This window comes from Cetorhinus maximus, chromosome 11, assembly GCF_964194155.1.
Source record: "Cetorhinus maximus chromosome 11, sCetMax3.hap1.1, whole genome shotgun sequence".
In the NCBI taxonomy this organism is placed as follows: Eukaryota; Metazoa; Chordata; class Chondrichthyes; order Lamniformes; family Cetorhinidae; genus Cetorhinus; species Cetorhinus maximus.
This window is the reverse complement of record NC_135889.1, coordinates 122027365-122042176: the sequence shown is the minus strand read 5'-3', so window position 1 is coordinate 122042176 and position 14812 is coordinate 122027365. Positions and strand designations below refer to the sequence as shown.

The 14812-nt window shown below is 46.1% G+C and overlaps 1 protein-coding gene across 3 annotated transcripts in view; it reads right to left on the bottom strand.

The window, feature by feature from the left end:
• stk11ip (serine/threonine kinase 11 interacting protein) overlaps window positions 1-14812 on the bottom strand; it is a 106415-nt gene that overhangs the window by 17822 nt on the left and 73781 nt on the right. For all 3 annotated transcript variants that reach the window (XM_078552687.1, XM_078552686.1, XM_078552688.1), the window contains exons 21-22: window positions 6562-6659; window positions 683-861 (exon numbers count right to left, since the gene is read on the bottom strand). In XM_078552687.1, the coding sequence (XP_078408813.1) occupies window positions 683-861; window positions 6562-6659 (277 nt within the window). The remainder of the gene's footprint in view (window positions 1-682; window positions 862-6561; window positions 6660-14812) is intronic.

The following is a 14812-nucleotide window of genomic DNA, read 5'->3' as shown; positions in this document are numbered from 1 at the left end:
GCCATTGTTTGTAGAGACACTATCGCACTCCAAGGCCAGTTCAGCAGATATCACTGAAGCAGCATTTCTGTCTCCTGTGAGTCGCACACTTTGTACAGCCTTAAGTATCGATAGGGTAACCTTGAATGGTACTGAGCAGCAGAGATCAGTGGGTGGGGTAGGGTGGTGGGGGCAGCAGTTTGGGATGGAGAGTAGTCACAGAAAGCCCCACTCAGAAACACATAACCCAGCGCCAGTACTGAGAAAGTGTGGCAATGCTGGGGGTGCTGCCTTTGGGATGAGACTTTAAATCGAGGCCCGCTTTGGCATCTCAGGTGCGTGTAGAAGATCCCAATGCCGCTGTTTTGTAGCAGAGCGGGGAAGCTCTCCCCGGTGTCCTGCGCCATCATCTATCCTTCAACTGACATCACTAAAAGCAGATGATCTGGTCATTGTCACATTGCTGCTGTGGGAGCTTGCTGTGCACAAATTAGCCGCTGCATTACAACAGCGGCTGCACTTCATAAAATAATCGGACGTCAAACGTCCAGTAGACAGTCGAGACACTATATAAATGGAAGCAAAGGCGTGAAAGGTGTATCTGTGTGTCTGCAGTGTGGAATGTTTGCCATCTAGTCTCTTTTTCAGGCAGGTCAATATGGGATCCATACATCAAAAGCTCGTGTGTTAACTATCCACCCACCTGTGAAAAACTGCATGAAGTTCTTGCACTTGGACGGATTTCGGATCAGCAGCGTGTACGATGCCCCCGAGCCATCGAACTCCATGCCGATGCTCTGGGTGCGAAGGCCCACCTGGAGATGCACCAGGTCCAGTATAGAATGCACCTCCCGCTTCCTTAACCAGTTGGCTGGCTGGCCACTAAACAGGACAAAGGAAAGAGAATGAAGGCGCAGACATCTAGAAGGACAAGGGCAGCAGATAGATGGGAACACCACCCCCTGCAAGTTCCCCTCCAAGCCACTCACCATCCTGATTTGCAAATACATTGCCGTCCCTTCACTGTCGCTGGGTCAAAATCCTGGAACTCCCTCCCTAACAGCACTGTGGGTGTACCTACACCACATGGACTGCGGCGGCTCAAGAAGGCAGCTCACCCACCACCTTCTCAAGGGCAACTAGGATGGGCAATAAATGCTGGCCTAGCCTATGTTAGGAACATATTAAAAAAACCCATTACTCATAAGTCAGCCTAAGAGAAGGAAGTTAGTAGGAAGATGAAAGCCACATGCAACACATGAAGCACTTTCCTTTTGAAGAAAAAACACCCAAGCATCTTCCTTCAATCTGCACTCAATGCTCCACTCACTCCAGGTAAGTGCAATCCCCACAGTGGATCTCAGCCCTTGCTGTGAAGCTCTCCCAACTCAACCCCTCCACATAAAGACAGACAGACTTGAACTTCTATTGCGCCTTTCATGAACACCAGACATCTCAAAGTGCTTTATGGCCAGCGAGGTACTTTTTGAAATGTAGCCGCTGTTGTGATGTAGGAAACACAGCAGCCAACGGGCAGAATCTTGTTGAGGCATCGGGGGTCTCACCTGCCGCCTGCAGAGGCGGCAAGGGATCCGTGTTGCCTCTTTTCGGGGAAAGCTCGCCAAGCTACCCGCCAATCAGGCAGCGGCAAGGCCACTGGCGGGCCCTCCCCTCGAATCAAGACCCCAGGGGCCGAAGGTTCACCTACTGAGAGCTGGCAGCCAATCAGAGGCCTGTACTTCCGGTGCTCGGCAGTGCCTCAGGGGAAGGCATGGCTGCTGCCAGAAAAACACCTACCGGAGTCCCAGGATCATGGAGCCAGGCCGCAGGTAAGTAAAGTGGTAGGGTGTTGGTGTTGGGTGAGTGGCGGTGAGAGCGATGCAGGGGCTTGGCAGCAAGGACAGGGGGATAGCTCTCAGTAGGTTCCCCCACCCTCCGATGTGGAGTCCCTCAATCAGGCACCGAGTACCTTCGACTGATAGAACCCCCAACCCGGGAGGTGAGAAGCTGGCTGCACAGTTTTACCTGTCAATGCAGCCTGCAGCTGGGTTAATCCCACTGGTGGTGGGATGAGGCCCTCGCGCGGTCATTAATTGGCCACTTAAGGGCCTCAGGAGGTCGACCATGGGCCTTCCCGCCCAGAATTTGATTCTGGAGGTCGGAAGCTGGCAGGGTTCCAGTACACAACCATCCCGACTACTTACATGCCCTTCCCACCTCCAATTCACCACCAGGAAGAGAAGCTTTCTCCCAATTTGTGCACAGCAAGCTCCCACAAACAGCAATGTGATAATGACTGGCTACTCTTGTTTTTGTGATGTTGACTGAGGGATAAATATTGGCCAGAACACCAGGATAACTTCCCTGCTCTTCGGAATCGTGCCACGGGATCTTTTACATTCGCACGAGCAAGCAGGCGGGGCCTTAGTTTAATGTCGCATCCAAAAATTGTACCTCCGATAATGTAACAAGCCCTTAGTATTGCACTAGAGCGTCAGCTTAGACTGTTATGCTCAAGCCCCGGAGTGGAACTTGAACCCAGCATCTTATAGACCAGAGGCAAGAGTGCTATCGACTGAGTCACAGCAGATACATCTTCAAAGGCTGCTTTCCAAATTCCCCTCCAACCTCTCATCTCTTCCACCCTCACCCCCTCAGCTCTAATCCTTTTGCTCCCCTCATCAGCGGCCTCCTTATTCCATTATAAGCCAAGGTTCTGCAATATGAGGGGCGTTGTGTCAGCGTGGACTGATCAACCCTATCTGGCTAGTAAAATCTGTGCCACTGTCTGGGTCACAGGCAGACACAGACTGTTTCCAGTGATTGACAGTGTCTAGAACAATAGAACGTAGACAGAAAACTCAAGGGCAGAGATTTAGAAGAATGTAAGAAATAGGAGGAGTAGGCCATTCGGCCCATCAAACCTGCCCCGCCATTCAATAAGATCATGGCCTCAACTCCTCTTTCGTGCCAGCTCCTCATAGCCCTCAACTCACCAATATTTCAAAAATCTATCCACTTCTTCTTTAAATACTTTCAGTGATCTAGCCTCCACAACTTTCTGGGGTAGAGAATTCCAGGCATTCACTACCCTCTTAGAGAAGAAATTCAGTTTTATCTCAGTTTTAAATGAGTGTCCCCTTATTCTGTAACTATGTCCCCTAGTTCGAGATTCCCCCACTAATGAAAACATCTTCTCAACATCTACCCTGTCAAGCCCCCTCAGAATCTTGTACTTTTCAGTAAGATCACCCCTCAATTCTTCTAAACGCTAATGAATAAAGGCCTAACCTGTTTAGCCGTTCTTGATAAGTCAACCCCTTCATTCCAGGAATCAGCCAAATGTATCTCTTTTGATCTGCCTCCAATGCCAGTATATCCTTTTTTAAATACAGGGACCAAAACTGTACACAGTACTCCAGGTGCAGCCTCACCAACACCCTGTACAGTTGTAACAAGACTTCCCTATTTTTAAACTCCAACCATCTAGCAATACAGGCCAAAATTCCATTTGCCTTCTTAATTACTTGCTGCACCTGCATGCTAACTTTTTGTGTTTCATTCACAAGAACACCCAGATCCCTCTGTGCTGCACTATTTTGGAGTCTCTCTCCATTTAAATAATAGTCTGCCTTTTGATTTTTCCTACCAAAGTGCATGACCTCACACTTCCCTACATTAAACTCCATCTGCCAAGTTTTTGCCCACTCACTCAACCTGCCCATATCCCCTTGCAGATTCCTTATGTCCCCATCACAACATGCCCGCCCACCTATTTTTGTATCGCCAGCAAATTTGGATACATTACACTCTGCCCCCTCCTCCAAGTCATTAATATAGATAGTAAATAAATGAGGCCCTAGGACTGATCCTTGTGGCACGCCACTAGTTACGTCTTTCCAACCTGAAAAAGACCCATTAATCCCAACTCAGTCTTGTGTGTGTTAACCAATCCTCAATCCATGCTGATACATTACCCCCAATACTGTGAGCTCTTATCTTGTGCAATAACTTTTATGTGGCACCTTATCAAATGCCTTCTGGAAATCCAAATACATTACATCTACCAGTTCCCCTTTATCAACTCTGCTTGTTATATCCTCAAAGAACTTTACCAAATTTGTTAAACATGATTTCCCTTTCACAAAACCATGTCCTGTATTTCTTCCTCAATAACGGACTCTAGTATTTTCCCAATGACAGATAGGCTGACTGGCCTATAGTTCCCTGCTTTTTGTCTCCCTCCCTTCTTGAACAGGGGCATCACATTAGCGGTTTTCCAATTCGCTAGGACCCTCCCGGAGTCCAGTGAATTCTGGAATATTTCGACCAATGCCTCCCCAGTCTTTGCAGCCATTTCCTTTAATGGAAATAGGAGAATCTTTTCTTGAATACATGGGATTGAGAGACTGTGTTATACACTACTGCAGTTACTGACTGATGTAAAGACCATGTCAGCATTTAAGGTTAAGTTCAATGGGTCTTTGAAGGAAAAGAGCTGAGGGATAAAGGAATAAGGTGGTGGACACAGCGGCATAGGACTACTGCTCACGCAGAGGAGAAACCAACAGTTCCTGTGCTGAGATTCTGCATCATTGTCAAAGTTTACAGAGCCAGGGCACTGTGTCTTGCCAAAGTGGCTCAGTCCGTGGCACACCAGAGTCAAGATTTTCTGAGTTTAAGACCCCAACTCCAGACACTGGGCACATAATCCAGGCTGAAGCTCCAGAGGGTGTGCCACACTATCAGAGGTGCTGTATTCTGGGTGCCTTGCCACATGGACGTGAAAGATTCCACGGCGCTCTCTCAAAGAAGAGCAGGACAATCTCCTGTGTGTCCTGGGGCCAATATTAATCCCGCAACCCAAACCCTGCGATAAAAGCAGATGATCTGGTCATTATCACATGGCTGTTTGTGAGAGCTTGCTGTGCACAACCCGGCTGCTGAGTGAGTACTTCATTCAAGTGCTTTGGGATGCCCCAAGGCTGTGAAAGGCTCTATATAAATGTAATAATGAAAACAGAATACTGCAGATGCTGGAAATCTGAAACAAAAACAAAACGCTGGGAAAACTCAGCAGGTTTGGCAGCATCTGTGGAGAGAGAAAAACAGAGTTAACGTTGAGTTGAATATGATTCTTTCTCCAAACTATAAAAACGCAAGTCTTTCTCCTCAGACACCTGCCCTCTCTAGGGTCGTTATGGAAGAAATATTCAATCACAAAAACTAATTTCTTCAACTGCTCCCCAGAGTCCCCCATCATCCTGTCACCTCTATTCTCACGACCAGCACCAAACTGATGTATCCAACACCTATTTGGGGACTTAGGATTGTGACAATAAACATCATTCTTAAACTCTTTAGGACTGTGCCATTAAGTCTATATTGCTTTTCCTACCTGTTATCTCTATTCTGACACCATTGATTGGGCAGATGCCCTGTTACTGCCCCTCTCCCCCCGCCCCCCCATTCCACCTCTATTCTGGGAAGCCCATCCCTCAATCACTTAGCCCCCAGGGTCACTGTATTCCTAACCCTTATCTTTCAAAGTAGCTAGGTGCGAGTGTCAGCTGACACGGTTAACACCCTGGTCTGTGGCAGAGATTTCACTGTGGGCTCCAGCTACAATAAACCAGATCATTTTAATCCCTTGGCCTTTACTCAGACTTCCTAAGCAGAAGCTTCAGCGTGAAATGTCTCATTGGACACAGCACCAAATGTTCCTTTACAGCCTCTTGGAGAAGGGACAGAAGGAGAGAAAGGGGATTGTTGGTGGATGTCATGAGCTTGAATTGTAATTTAATTTTATAGGCTGGGAGCCATAGGGTCTTAGAGCACAGGAGGAGATAATTTGGCCTATTGCGTCTATACCGACTCCCCGTAGAGCATTCCTGTCAGTCCCATTCCCCCATTCATTCCCCATAACCCTGCAAATTTATTTCCCTCAATTGCCCATTCAATTTCCTTGTCGAAATCGTGCACTGTCTCCATTTCCACCACCCCTTGTAGACAGTGTGTTCCAGGGCATTATCACTTGCTGATGTATTCATTCTTGATGTATCCCCTGCACCTCTTGCCCAAAACTTTAAATCCATGTCCCCTTGTCCTTGTGTCCACAACTAATAATGGGAACAGCTTTTCTTTATCGGGCCAATTTAGGCAACCCAGGGATTGAACTGGCATCTTCTCGTCTGCTGCCTCAGTGCTGCCGGAGGTGCCACCTCATCATTACGAAGCCCATTCAAAAGAGATGCCAAACACACACTGACCACTGCCTCTGCGAGGTACCGCAAAACTAGAGATTGCGGAGAAAGGTCTTTACTCAGAGTGGCCACTGGGAGTAGTTGCGACGAAAAGCATAGTTACATTTAAGGGGAAGCTGGAAAAGCACATGAGGGATAAAGGAATGGACAGACGACGATAGGGTGAAATAAAGAGGCGGGGGGAAGTGGCTCGTGTGGAGTATAAACTCCAGTTGCGGCCAATGGCCTTTTATCGAAAAACCTAGCAATCCCGAATTTAACTGGGGAACAATCTCGAGTTGAAGTGACATTTTACGGAGTACCTAAGCCCTGAACAAACCTGAGAGGTCCGGTGATTTCCAAGATGTAGACGTTGAAATTTGACATGATGAGTAACGAAGGATACTCTTGCGGGCTCCCATATTTCACTGTAGATGCCTGTAATTAAAAAAAATCATTAACCATTGGAGAACTGCGAGTCATTTTGCAGCAAAACGAAGACAGGAGTGCCACCCACAAAGCCAAACCCACATGGAATCTTATTGCATGGGAGGTCATTCAGCCTCTCGGGCCTCTGCTGGCTCTTTGGAAGAACTATCCACTCGTTCCACTCCTTGCGCTCTTTCCCTACAACCCTGCAAATTTTTTTTCCTTTTCAATTATGTTTATCCAATTCCCTTTTGAAAGTTATTATTGAATCTGCTTCCAACGCCCTTTCGGGCAGCGCCTTCCAGATCACAATAACTTGTTGCGTGAAACAGAATTTCACAGCACCCCTCCCCCACCCATCCACAATTTGTTTTGGCAATCGCCTCAAATCTGTGACCTCTGCTCACCAACCATCCAGCCAGTGAAACAGTTCCACCGAGTAACTTACAGCCACTCGGCCCATCGAGTCTATACCGGCTCTCCGTAGAGCAGTCCAGTCAGTCCCATTCCCCCGCTCTATCCCCAAAGCTTATTTCCCCTTTGAAATCATCCGCAAATCATTTTGAAATTGGTCACTGCCTCCGCGTCCACCACCCTCACCCGATCGTTACCACTTGCTGCGTGAGAGGTTTTCCCCACAACCCCCTCTAGCTCTTGCCCCAAAATCTTAAATCTGTCTCTCCCAAGCCCTTCTACCATCAACTAATGGGACCAGCTTTTCCTCCACTACCTTATTTAAACCGGTCATCGTCTTACACCCCTCTATCAAATCCCCCCTCAAACTTTCTTTGCTCCAAGGAGAACAGGCCCAGTTTCTCCAACTTAACCTCGCAACTAAAATCCCCCATCCTTGGAACCATTCTGGTAAATCTCCTCTGTGCTCTCCCAAGGACCTTCACATCCTTCCTAAAGTGCGAAATAAAGTCAGAAATGGACACAATATCTTAGTTGTGGCCTAACCAGAGCTTTATAAGGGTTCAGCATAACTTCCCTGTTTTTGGACTCAATACCTCTATTTACAAAGCCTAAGAATCCATAAGCTCTGCTAACTACTCTCTCAATACACCCTGCCACCTTCAAAGATCTAGTCACATGAACTGCCGGGTCCCTTTGTCCCTGTCCACTCTTTAGAACTGTGACATTAAGTCTATATTCCCTCTCCTATTACCTCCATACTCCGCCCACCACTCCCCTCTCACACAAGGCAATTGATTGGGCACTGCCCTGTTACTGCCCCTCTCCCCGCCCCATTCCACCTCTATTCTGGGAAGCCCATCCCTCAATCACTTAGCCCCCAGGGTCACTGTATTCCTAACCCTTATCTTTCAAAGTAGCTAGGTGCGAGTGTCAGCTGCTGACATGGTTCATGCCCTGGTCTGTGGCAGAGATTTCACTGTGGACTCCAGCTGCAATAAACCAGGTCATTTTAATCCCTTGGGTCTTTACTCAAACTCGTTCGTAAAATTCCTAAGCAGATCTTCAGCGGGAAATGTCTCATTGGACGAAGCACCAAAAATTCCCTGCCAGCCCTGAGGAGAAGGGACAGGAGAGAAAGGAGATTGTTGGTGGATGTCATGAGCTTGGATTGTAATTAAACTTTATATAAAAATGCAGATAATTCTGGCTGCAGAGTATTTACTCAGCCGTGTGTGCTGGCTTTCTGCCACCAGGTAAAAAAATCCTACCTTCAAGCATTTGACTCTGTCCCATTCAACTCCACTGATCCAAGACGACTGGACACAAATCCTGCATCTCCTACGGGAAAGTGCTTTCCCGGTCAAGGCATCAACTTACTTTTGAAAAATGACTGATGCAGTAAAACGTCCCAAGGTTCTTCACTGAAGCGATGAAATAAAATTTAACACCGAGCTACATAAGGTGATAGGAGGACAAGTGACCAAATGCTTAGTCAAAAAGGTAGATTTTTTTTTACAAGGGCAGCTTAAAGGTGGAGGCTCAAATTGGAGGAACAGCACCTCATCTTCTGACTAGGCACTTTACAGCCTTCCGGACTGAATATTGAGTTCAACAACTTTAGATCATGAACTCTCTCCTCCATCCCCACCCCCTTTCCAATAATTTATTGATTTTTCTTTTCCCACCTATTTCCATTATTTTTAAATGTATTTCCATCCATTGTTTTATCTCTACCTTTTAGCCTATTTCGATCCCTTTCCGCACCACGCCCCCCACCCCCCCCCACCCCACCAGGGTTATCTGTACCTTGCTCGTCCTGCTTTCTACCCTTAATGTCACCTATTAGCACATTCCTTAGATAATATCACCACCTTCAATACCTCTGTTCTTTTGGCTATCTCCACCTATCACTGGCCCTCTAGCCAGCTCTACCTGTCCCACCCCCCCTTCAACCAGCTTATATTTCACCTTTTTTCTACTTTTACTTAGTTCTGTTGAAGGGTCATATGGACTCGAAACGTTAACTGTGTTCCTCTCCGCAGATGCTGTCAGACCTGCTGAGTTTTTCCAGGTATTTTTGTTTTTATGTCCTCACCTTTCCCTGGCTCTGGAACCACCTGCGGCCCTCAGATCCCTGCGCTACTCCAGTTCTGGTATTTCTGCTTTTAATTATTCCACAATTGGCAGTCATGCCTTAAGCCTCTTGGCCTTAAGCTCTGTAATTCCCTCTGTAAACCCCTCCACCTTTAATAAAAGCAAAAAACTCCTCTCCACCGATGCTGCCAGACCTGCTGAGTTTTTCCAGGTATTTTTGTTTTTGTTTTGGATTTTCAGCATCCACAGTTCTCTGCTTTTATAAAGGTGAGGACATGTTGGGGGAGAGGTGTGGTTGGGTGGAGGCACAGGGCTAGGTAGGCTTCAATGCAGCCTGTGCCCAAACAGCCTGTAAGTGCTCATTGCCTCAGTGCACACTTGGAACTGCAACCTCAACACTTTGCAAAGAAATTTCACATTCCTTCCTCTGCCCAAACAAAACAATGGGAATAGGAAGCATTGCACAAGTAGAACATTAATTGTTTGGAGGTGCACTCAGTAACACCCAGTTCTTGGCAAGTTTCTGGGAAGAAACTAGTGCTGCCACTAGGAACAGTCTAATTGACAGTGCGCGCACAGAGAGAGAGAGACGCGCACAGAGAGACACAGAGAGAGAGAGACACACACAGAGAGAGAGAGAGAGAGACACACAGACAGAGAGAGACACACAGACAGAGAGAGACACACAGACAGAGAGAGACACACAGACAGAGAGAGACACACAGACAGAGAGAGACACACAGACAGAGAGAGACACACAGACAGAGAGAGACACACAGACAGAGAGAGAGACGCGCAGAGAGAGACACAGAGAGAGAGAGAGAGAGACACAGAGAGAGAGAGAGAGACACACAGAGAGACACACACACACAGAGAGAGAGAGAGACAGAGACACAGAGAGAAAGTGAGTGAGACACACCTCAAATCCTGTAGGTGAAGGGTGGAGACTCACCTAATTTATACAATTGGTTCATTAGAACACATGGAGATACATGGAGCAAGCTACTACTTCTATGCAGTGAGTAACAAAGTCTGAAATATTTAAAAGTAGATTTAAAAAAAAATCATTCTTAGGATGTGTGCATTGTTGTCAAGGCCAACATTTACATCACTCTAATTGCCCTTGAGAAGGTGGTGGTGAGCTGCCTTCTTGAACCGCTGCAGTCCATATGGTGTAGGTACACCCACAGTGCTGTTAGGGAGGGAGTTCCAGGATTTTGACCCAGCGACAGTGAAGGAATGGCCGATATATTTCCAAGTCAGGATGGTGTGCGTCTTGGAAGGGAACTTGCAGGTGGTGGTGTTCTCACATATCTGCTGCCCTTGCTCATCTAGGTCAGGGGTTTGGAAGGCACTGTCAAAGCAGCCTTGGCGACTTGCTACAGTGCATCTTGTAAATGGTACACAACACTGCCACTGTGCAGTGGAGGGGGTGAACGTTTAAGGTGGTGGACGGGGTGCTGATCAAGCAGGCTAGTCTTTCCTGAACGGTGTGGAGCTCTGGAACAGAGCATCCACGAGCACATGCTTTGTTTTGATTGATTACAAAAGCCCCCTCTCCATACAATGTCTGAACCTTTCCTATTCGGTCAGTGCTGCCCATGTGGCAGATTACGAATCCAGATGTGGCAAACAGCATTTCTGATCAGTGGATTAAAAAATGGGTAATAAGACAGTCACTGGTTGTATGATCTCAACACCCGTTCACAGAGTTTCCATGAGAACTTTATCGCTTTGTGCGTCTGTAAGTAAGTTGGCAAGATGAAAAGCAGGGCATTTTGATTGTTGTGTGCACTTTATTGCCTTCGGTCCTGAATGGTGGTGGATGCCTGTTAACAAGTTATACAAGTGTGAAGTGCACTGAACTATTGTGTGTTTAGGCGTTTTCTACTAAGCCCGTGATTAAAAGAGTTTCACACCTCTGTCTAGTCAGCAAATTCTGTCAAATACTCTTAACAGGTGTCAATAGGTCTGCTCTGCAGTTACAGATTTATTCTGAGTCCCTAATTCTACCCATTATTGGTTTGAAGAGACCCTCAAGCACTTTTTTTTATATAAAGGTTACACCACTAGCCCATTAGATTCCATGGGCACCGGCCAACCTTATGCAAGTGGTCAACCTCCTCAAAGGCGGCAGATATTCAGAGCCAGCAATTCCTTATTGAGGACCATCACAGCCAGCCCTGATAGCATCTTCAAATTAACGTTCCCAATTCTTGGTGGATGCACGGAACAGCGCTGTGGGATTTAGCTTGCCCAGTTAGGAGCTCTGGTTGATCTCCTCCACCTTGCAGGGCAGGTACATTGAGGCTACTTGCAGATGAAGCGTTAAATCAAGGCCCCATCTCCGGTGGACATACAAGAACATAAAAGAGTTAGGAGTAGGCCATTGGGCCCTCGAACATGCTCCACCATTCCATACAATCACGGCTGATCTGATGGTGGCCATAACTCCACTTTTCCTGCTTGTTCCCCATAACCCTCGACTCCCTTGATCATCAAAAAAATCTAACTCAATCTTGAATATATTTAATGACCCAGCCTCCACTGCTCATTAGGGAGAGAATTCCAAACACCAACAACCCTTAGGGAAGAAATTCCTCCTCCTATCAGTCTTAAATAGGACCCCCCTTATTTTTAAACTGTGTCCCCTAGTTGTAGGTTTGCTCACAAGAGGAAACATCTCTCAGCATCCTCCCACTCCAGCCCACTCATGAGATCACCTCATGCTTCTAAACTCTAATGAGCATAGGCCCAACTGCTCAACCTTTCACTCAGAATCCCACTGCAATATATTGAGCAGCAGCAGGGGGTTGTCCCGCTGTGTCCTTGGCCAATATTATCTCTCAACCAACACCAGTAAAACAGATCCCACTAAAACCAGCCAACACAGTTACTCTATTGCTTTATTGGTGATAAATGAAGGAGGGATGTCTACTTCCTCTTCACACTGTACCCTGGGATCTTCAATATCCCACCTCGAATAGTACAACAGGCAGGAACTTTCTCAGCCTTGCACCTCACCAGAAGATCTACACCTCCATCAGTAGTATGGTGTCAGCATCGCTCAGTAGGTAGTGCACTTGCTTTGAGTCAGAGGGTCGTGGGTTCAAGCCCCAACCCCAGAGCATTTCGCACAAAATCAAGGCTGACATTCCAAATACAGTATTGAGGGAGCACTGTCAGAGGTGCTGTTTTTCAGCTGAGATGTGAAGCCCAGGCCCTGACTGCCCTCGCAGGAGGAAGATAAGCCAGGGATTTATGGTCAGTGCCCTGGCCAATCATTATCCCTGCAGCAACATCACTAAAAAACAATTTTCTAGTCGTCATCACATTGCAGGTTTAGAGTTTGCCGTGTGTATATTGGCTGCTGCATTTCCTACATTACAACAGTGACTAGACTTCAAAAGTACTTCATTGGCTGTAAGGTGTTTTGGGACATCCTGAGATCATGAAAAGCTATATTTAAATGCAAGTCCTTTCTTTCAATAAACTGAGGGTGATTACGTTACCGAGTTCGGCTGGAGCCCACCAGCTTCAGTTTGACAATGAATCAAGCAAACAGATGAACCAGACTGTTACTGTGTTAAGAAATACCAGATGATGTGTTCCAGTTAACAACTTCCTCAATTCCACAAATGAACAGATCCCCTCTCTTCGTCAGATCATGTTTGTTTATCTAGATGTTACAGATGCGATGCCGGGAATTACAATGTGCCAACTCTCCAAAAGTTAAACCAATTGCTTGGCCTTTCTAACTAACTTACTCATCGTGAACTGCAAGATGCTACTCGCATGGCATAGTAACGAGGAGCAGAAAAGTTCAGAATAGCAGCAAAGTTTCACGATAAAATATCTCCCCTCCTCCACAGCAGTGGTTAGGACCTTGAACTGTCGAGACGCAAGTCTCGATCTCGAGGTCAGCTGGGTCATTAAAGACTGTCCATGGCTGAATACATCACTTATTTCTCTCCTCCTAATCTCTCATTTGGCAAAGATTTCATTCCTGACTGTTTCAAAACAAAGTTGTAATTACTAACGACCCAACACAAACACTCATATTTCAAATACCGAGAGTCAGGGGAGGGAATAAAAAACACCAATATACTTTCCAGAGATATTTCGGTCTCTCCTGAATCCACAGCAAAACAGTCACACGGCTGGTGGAAGGTAAGGCCACAGAAACATCACAGCTGTCCACGCACTGGTTAAAGCATATCAGACTAGATTTAGCAGATCTTTAATTTCATGAACTCCACTGCCAGGGTATAAAATTGCCATGGTTGCATGACTGGGTCAGCAATCCCAGTGATTCAACGTTCAAAACCCCCATAGCAATTTGAGAACTTTAAATTTAGCCTTTTAAAAAAATGTGGTATCGGTAAAACTAACCCATAAGCTTTCGAAATGTCATTTTTAAAAATCCATCTGGTTCATTAATGTCCTTGTCATGAAGATATTAATGTGTATAAGTGTTATTGGAATTTATTTTAAATTGTACTTGAAGTGGGGTCTGTGTCTGTGGGTATGAGTGGGTGTGCCTTAATTGGATTAAAGCCAGCTAGTCTGGGTGCTTTGATGTAAAGTAGTTTTAAGATGTTAAACAGTAAAGTTAGAGGGTGCATGTGCTCTTTAAATTTACCTCCCACAACGGAATAGATTTAGCATCTCCATGAACCCCACTTATCACCTGTACCTGCAATACTCCCTCTGAACAGCAAATGTCACTATTTCATAATGTTAAAAATTGGCTAGCCCTTGTGTCTCTTAAAATGTTAACATCTTTACCTATTCCGCGCTGTACACACACAGTCTTTAAACATTTCTGCACATGCCTGCTCCTCCGAATTCTCCTGGGTAAATTGTGGACACATTCCCACTTCCTTCCCTATCACCGATTCTCCCTGTTTTACCTGTGCACAAGCCACTGGTTTTAGAAACCACAGTACTTTTACTTCCAGACTTTTCTGTACCCCAATAATTCCAACAGATTTTCCCAGTAATTTCCAACTCACTGACTTCGTGTGCCCCACTTTATTACAATGAAAATACCTCAATCTTTGCATGTCACTCCTACCCTCAGCACCTTCCTTTTTATTGAGAAAAAAAACTTCCTGGGAATTCCCAGCCACTCCTCCGCTTCCCTGACCACCTACCTTCCTTTCCCTTTCCCACTTTCTATCCTTTTCCAAATTGAAAGGGTGATGAAAAAAAGGTTTAGCTCCACGGGCTAACTCATAATCACCAGTTATCTCTGCTGCTTGTCTTACTGTTTGAACCCTCTGTTCCTCCACATGAGTTGTCACTGCCGAAGAGATTGAGTCTTTTAATTGTTCCAAAAGAATTACTTCCCCAAGAGTTGCACACGTTGTCTCTATTTTTAAACGCCCGTATCCACCGGTCAAAATTACTTTGTTTTACTCTCTCAAACTCAATATAAGTTTACCCAGGCTGTATTCTCATATTCCTAAATTTCTGCCTGTATGCTTCAGGAATCAACTCATATGCACTCAAAATAGCCTTTTTCACCACATCATAATTCACCAGTACCTCTTCGGACAGCAAAGCATATACCTCATGCACTCTACACAGCAACTTAGGCTGCAATAATAATCTCCTGTGGCCATTTCATCTGTTTAGCCATCTTCTCA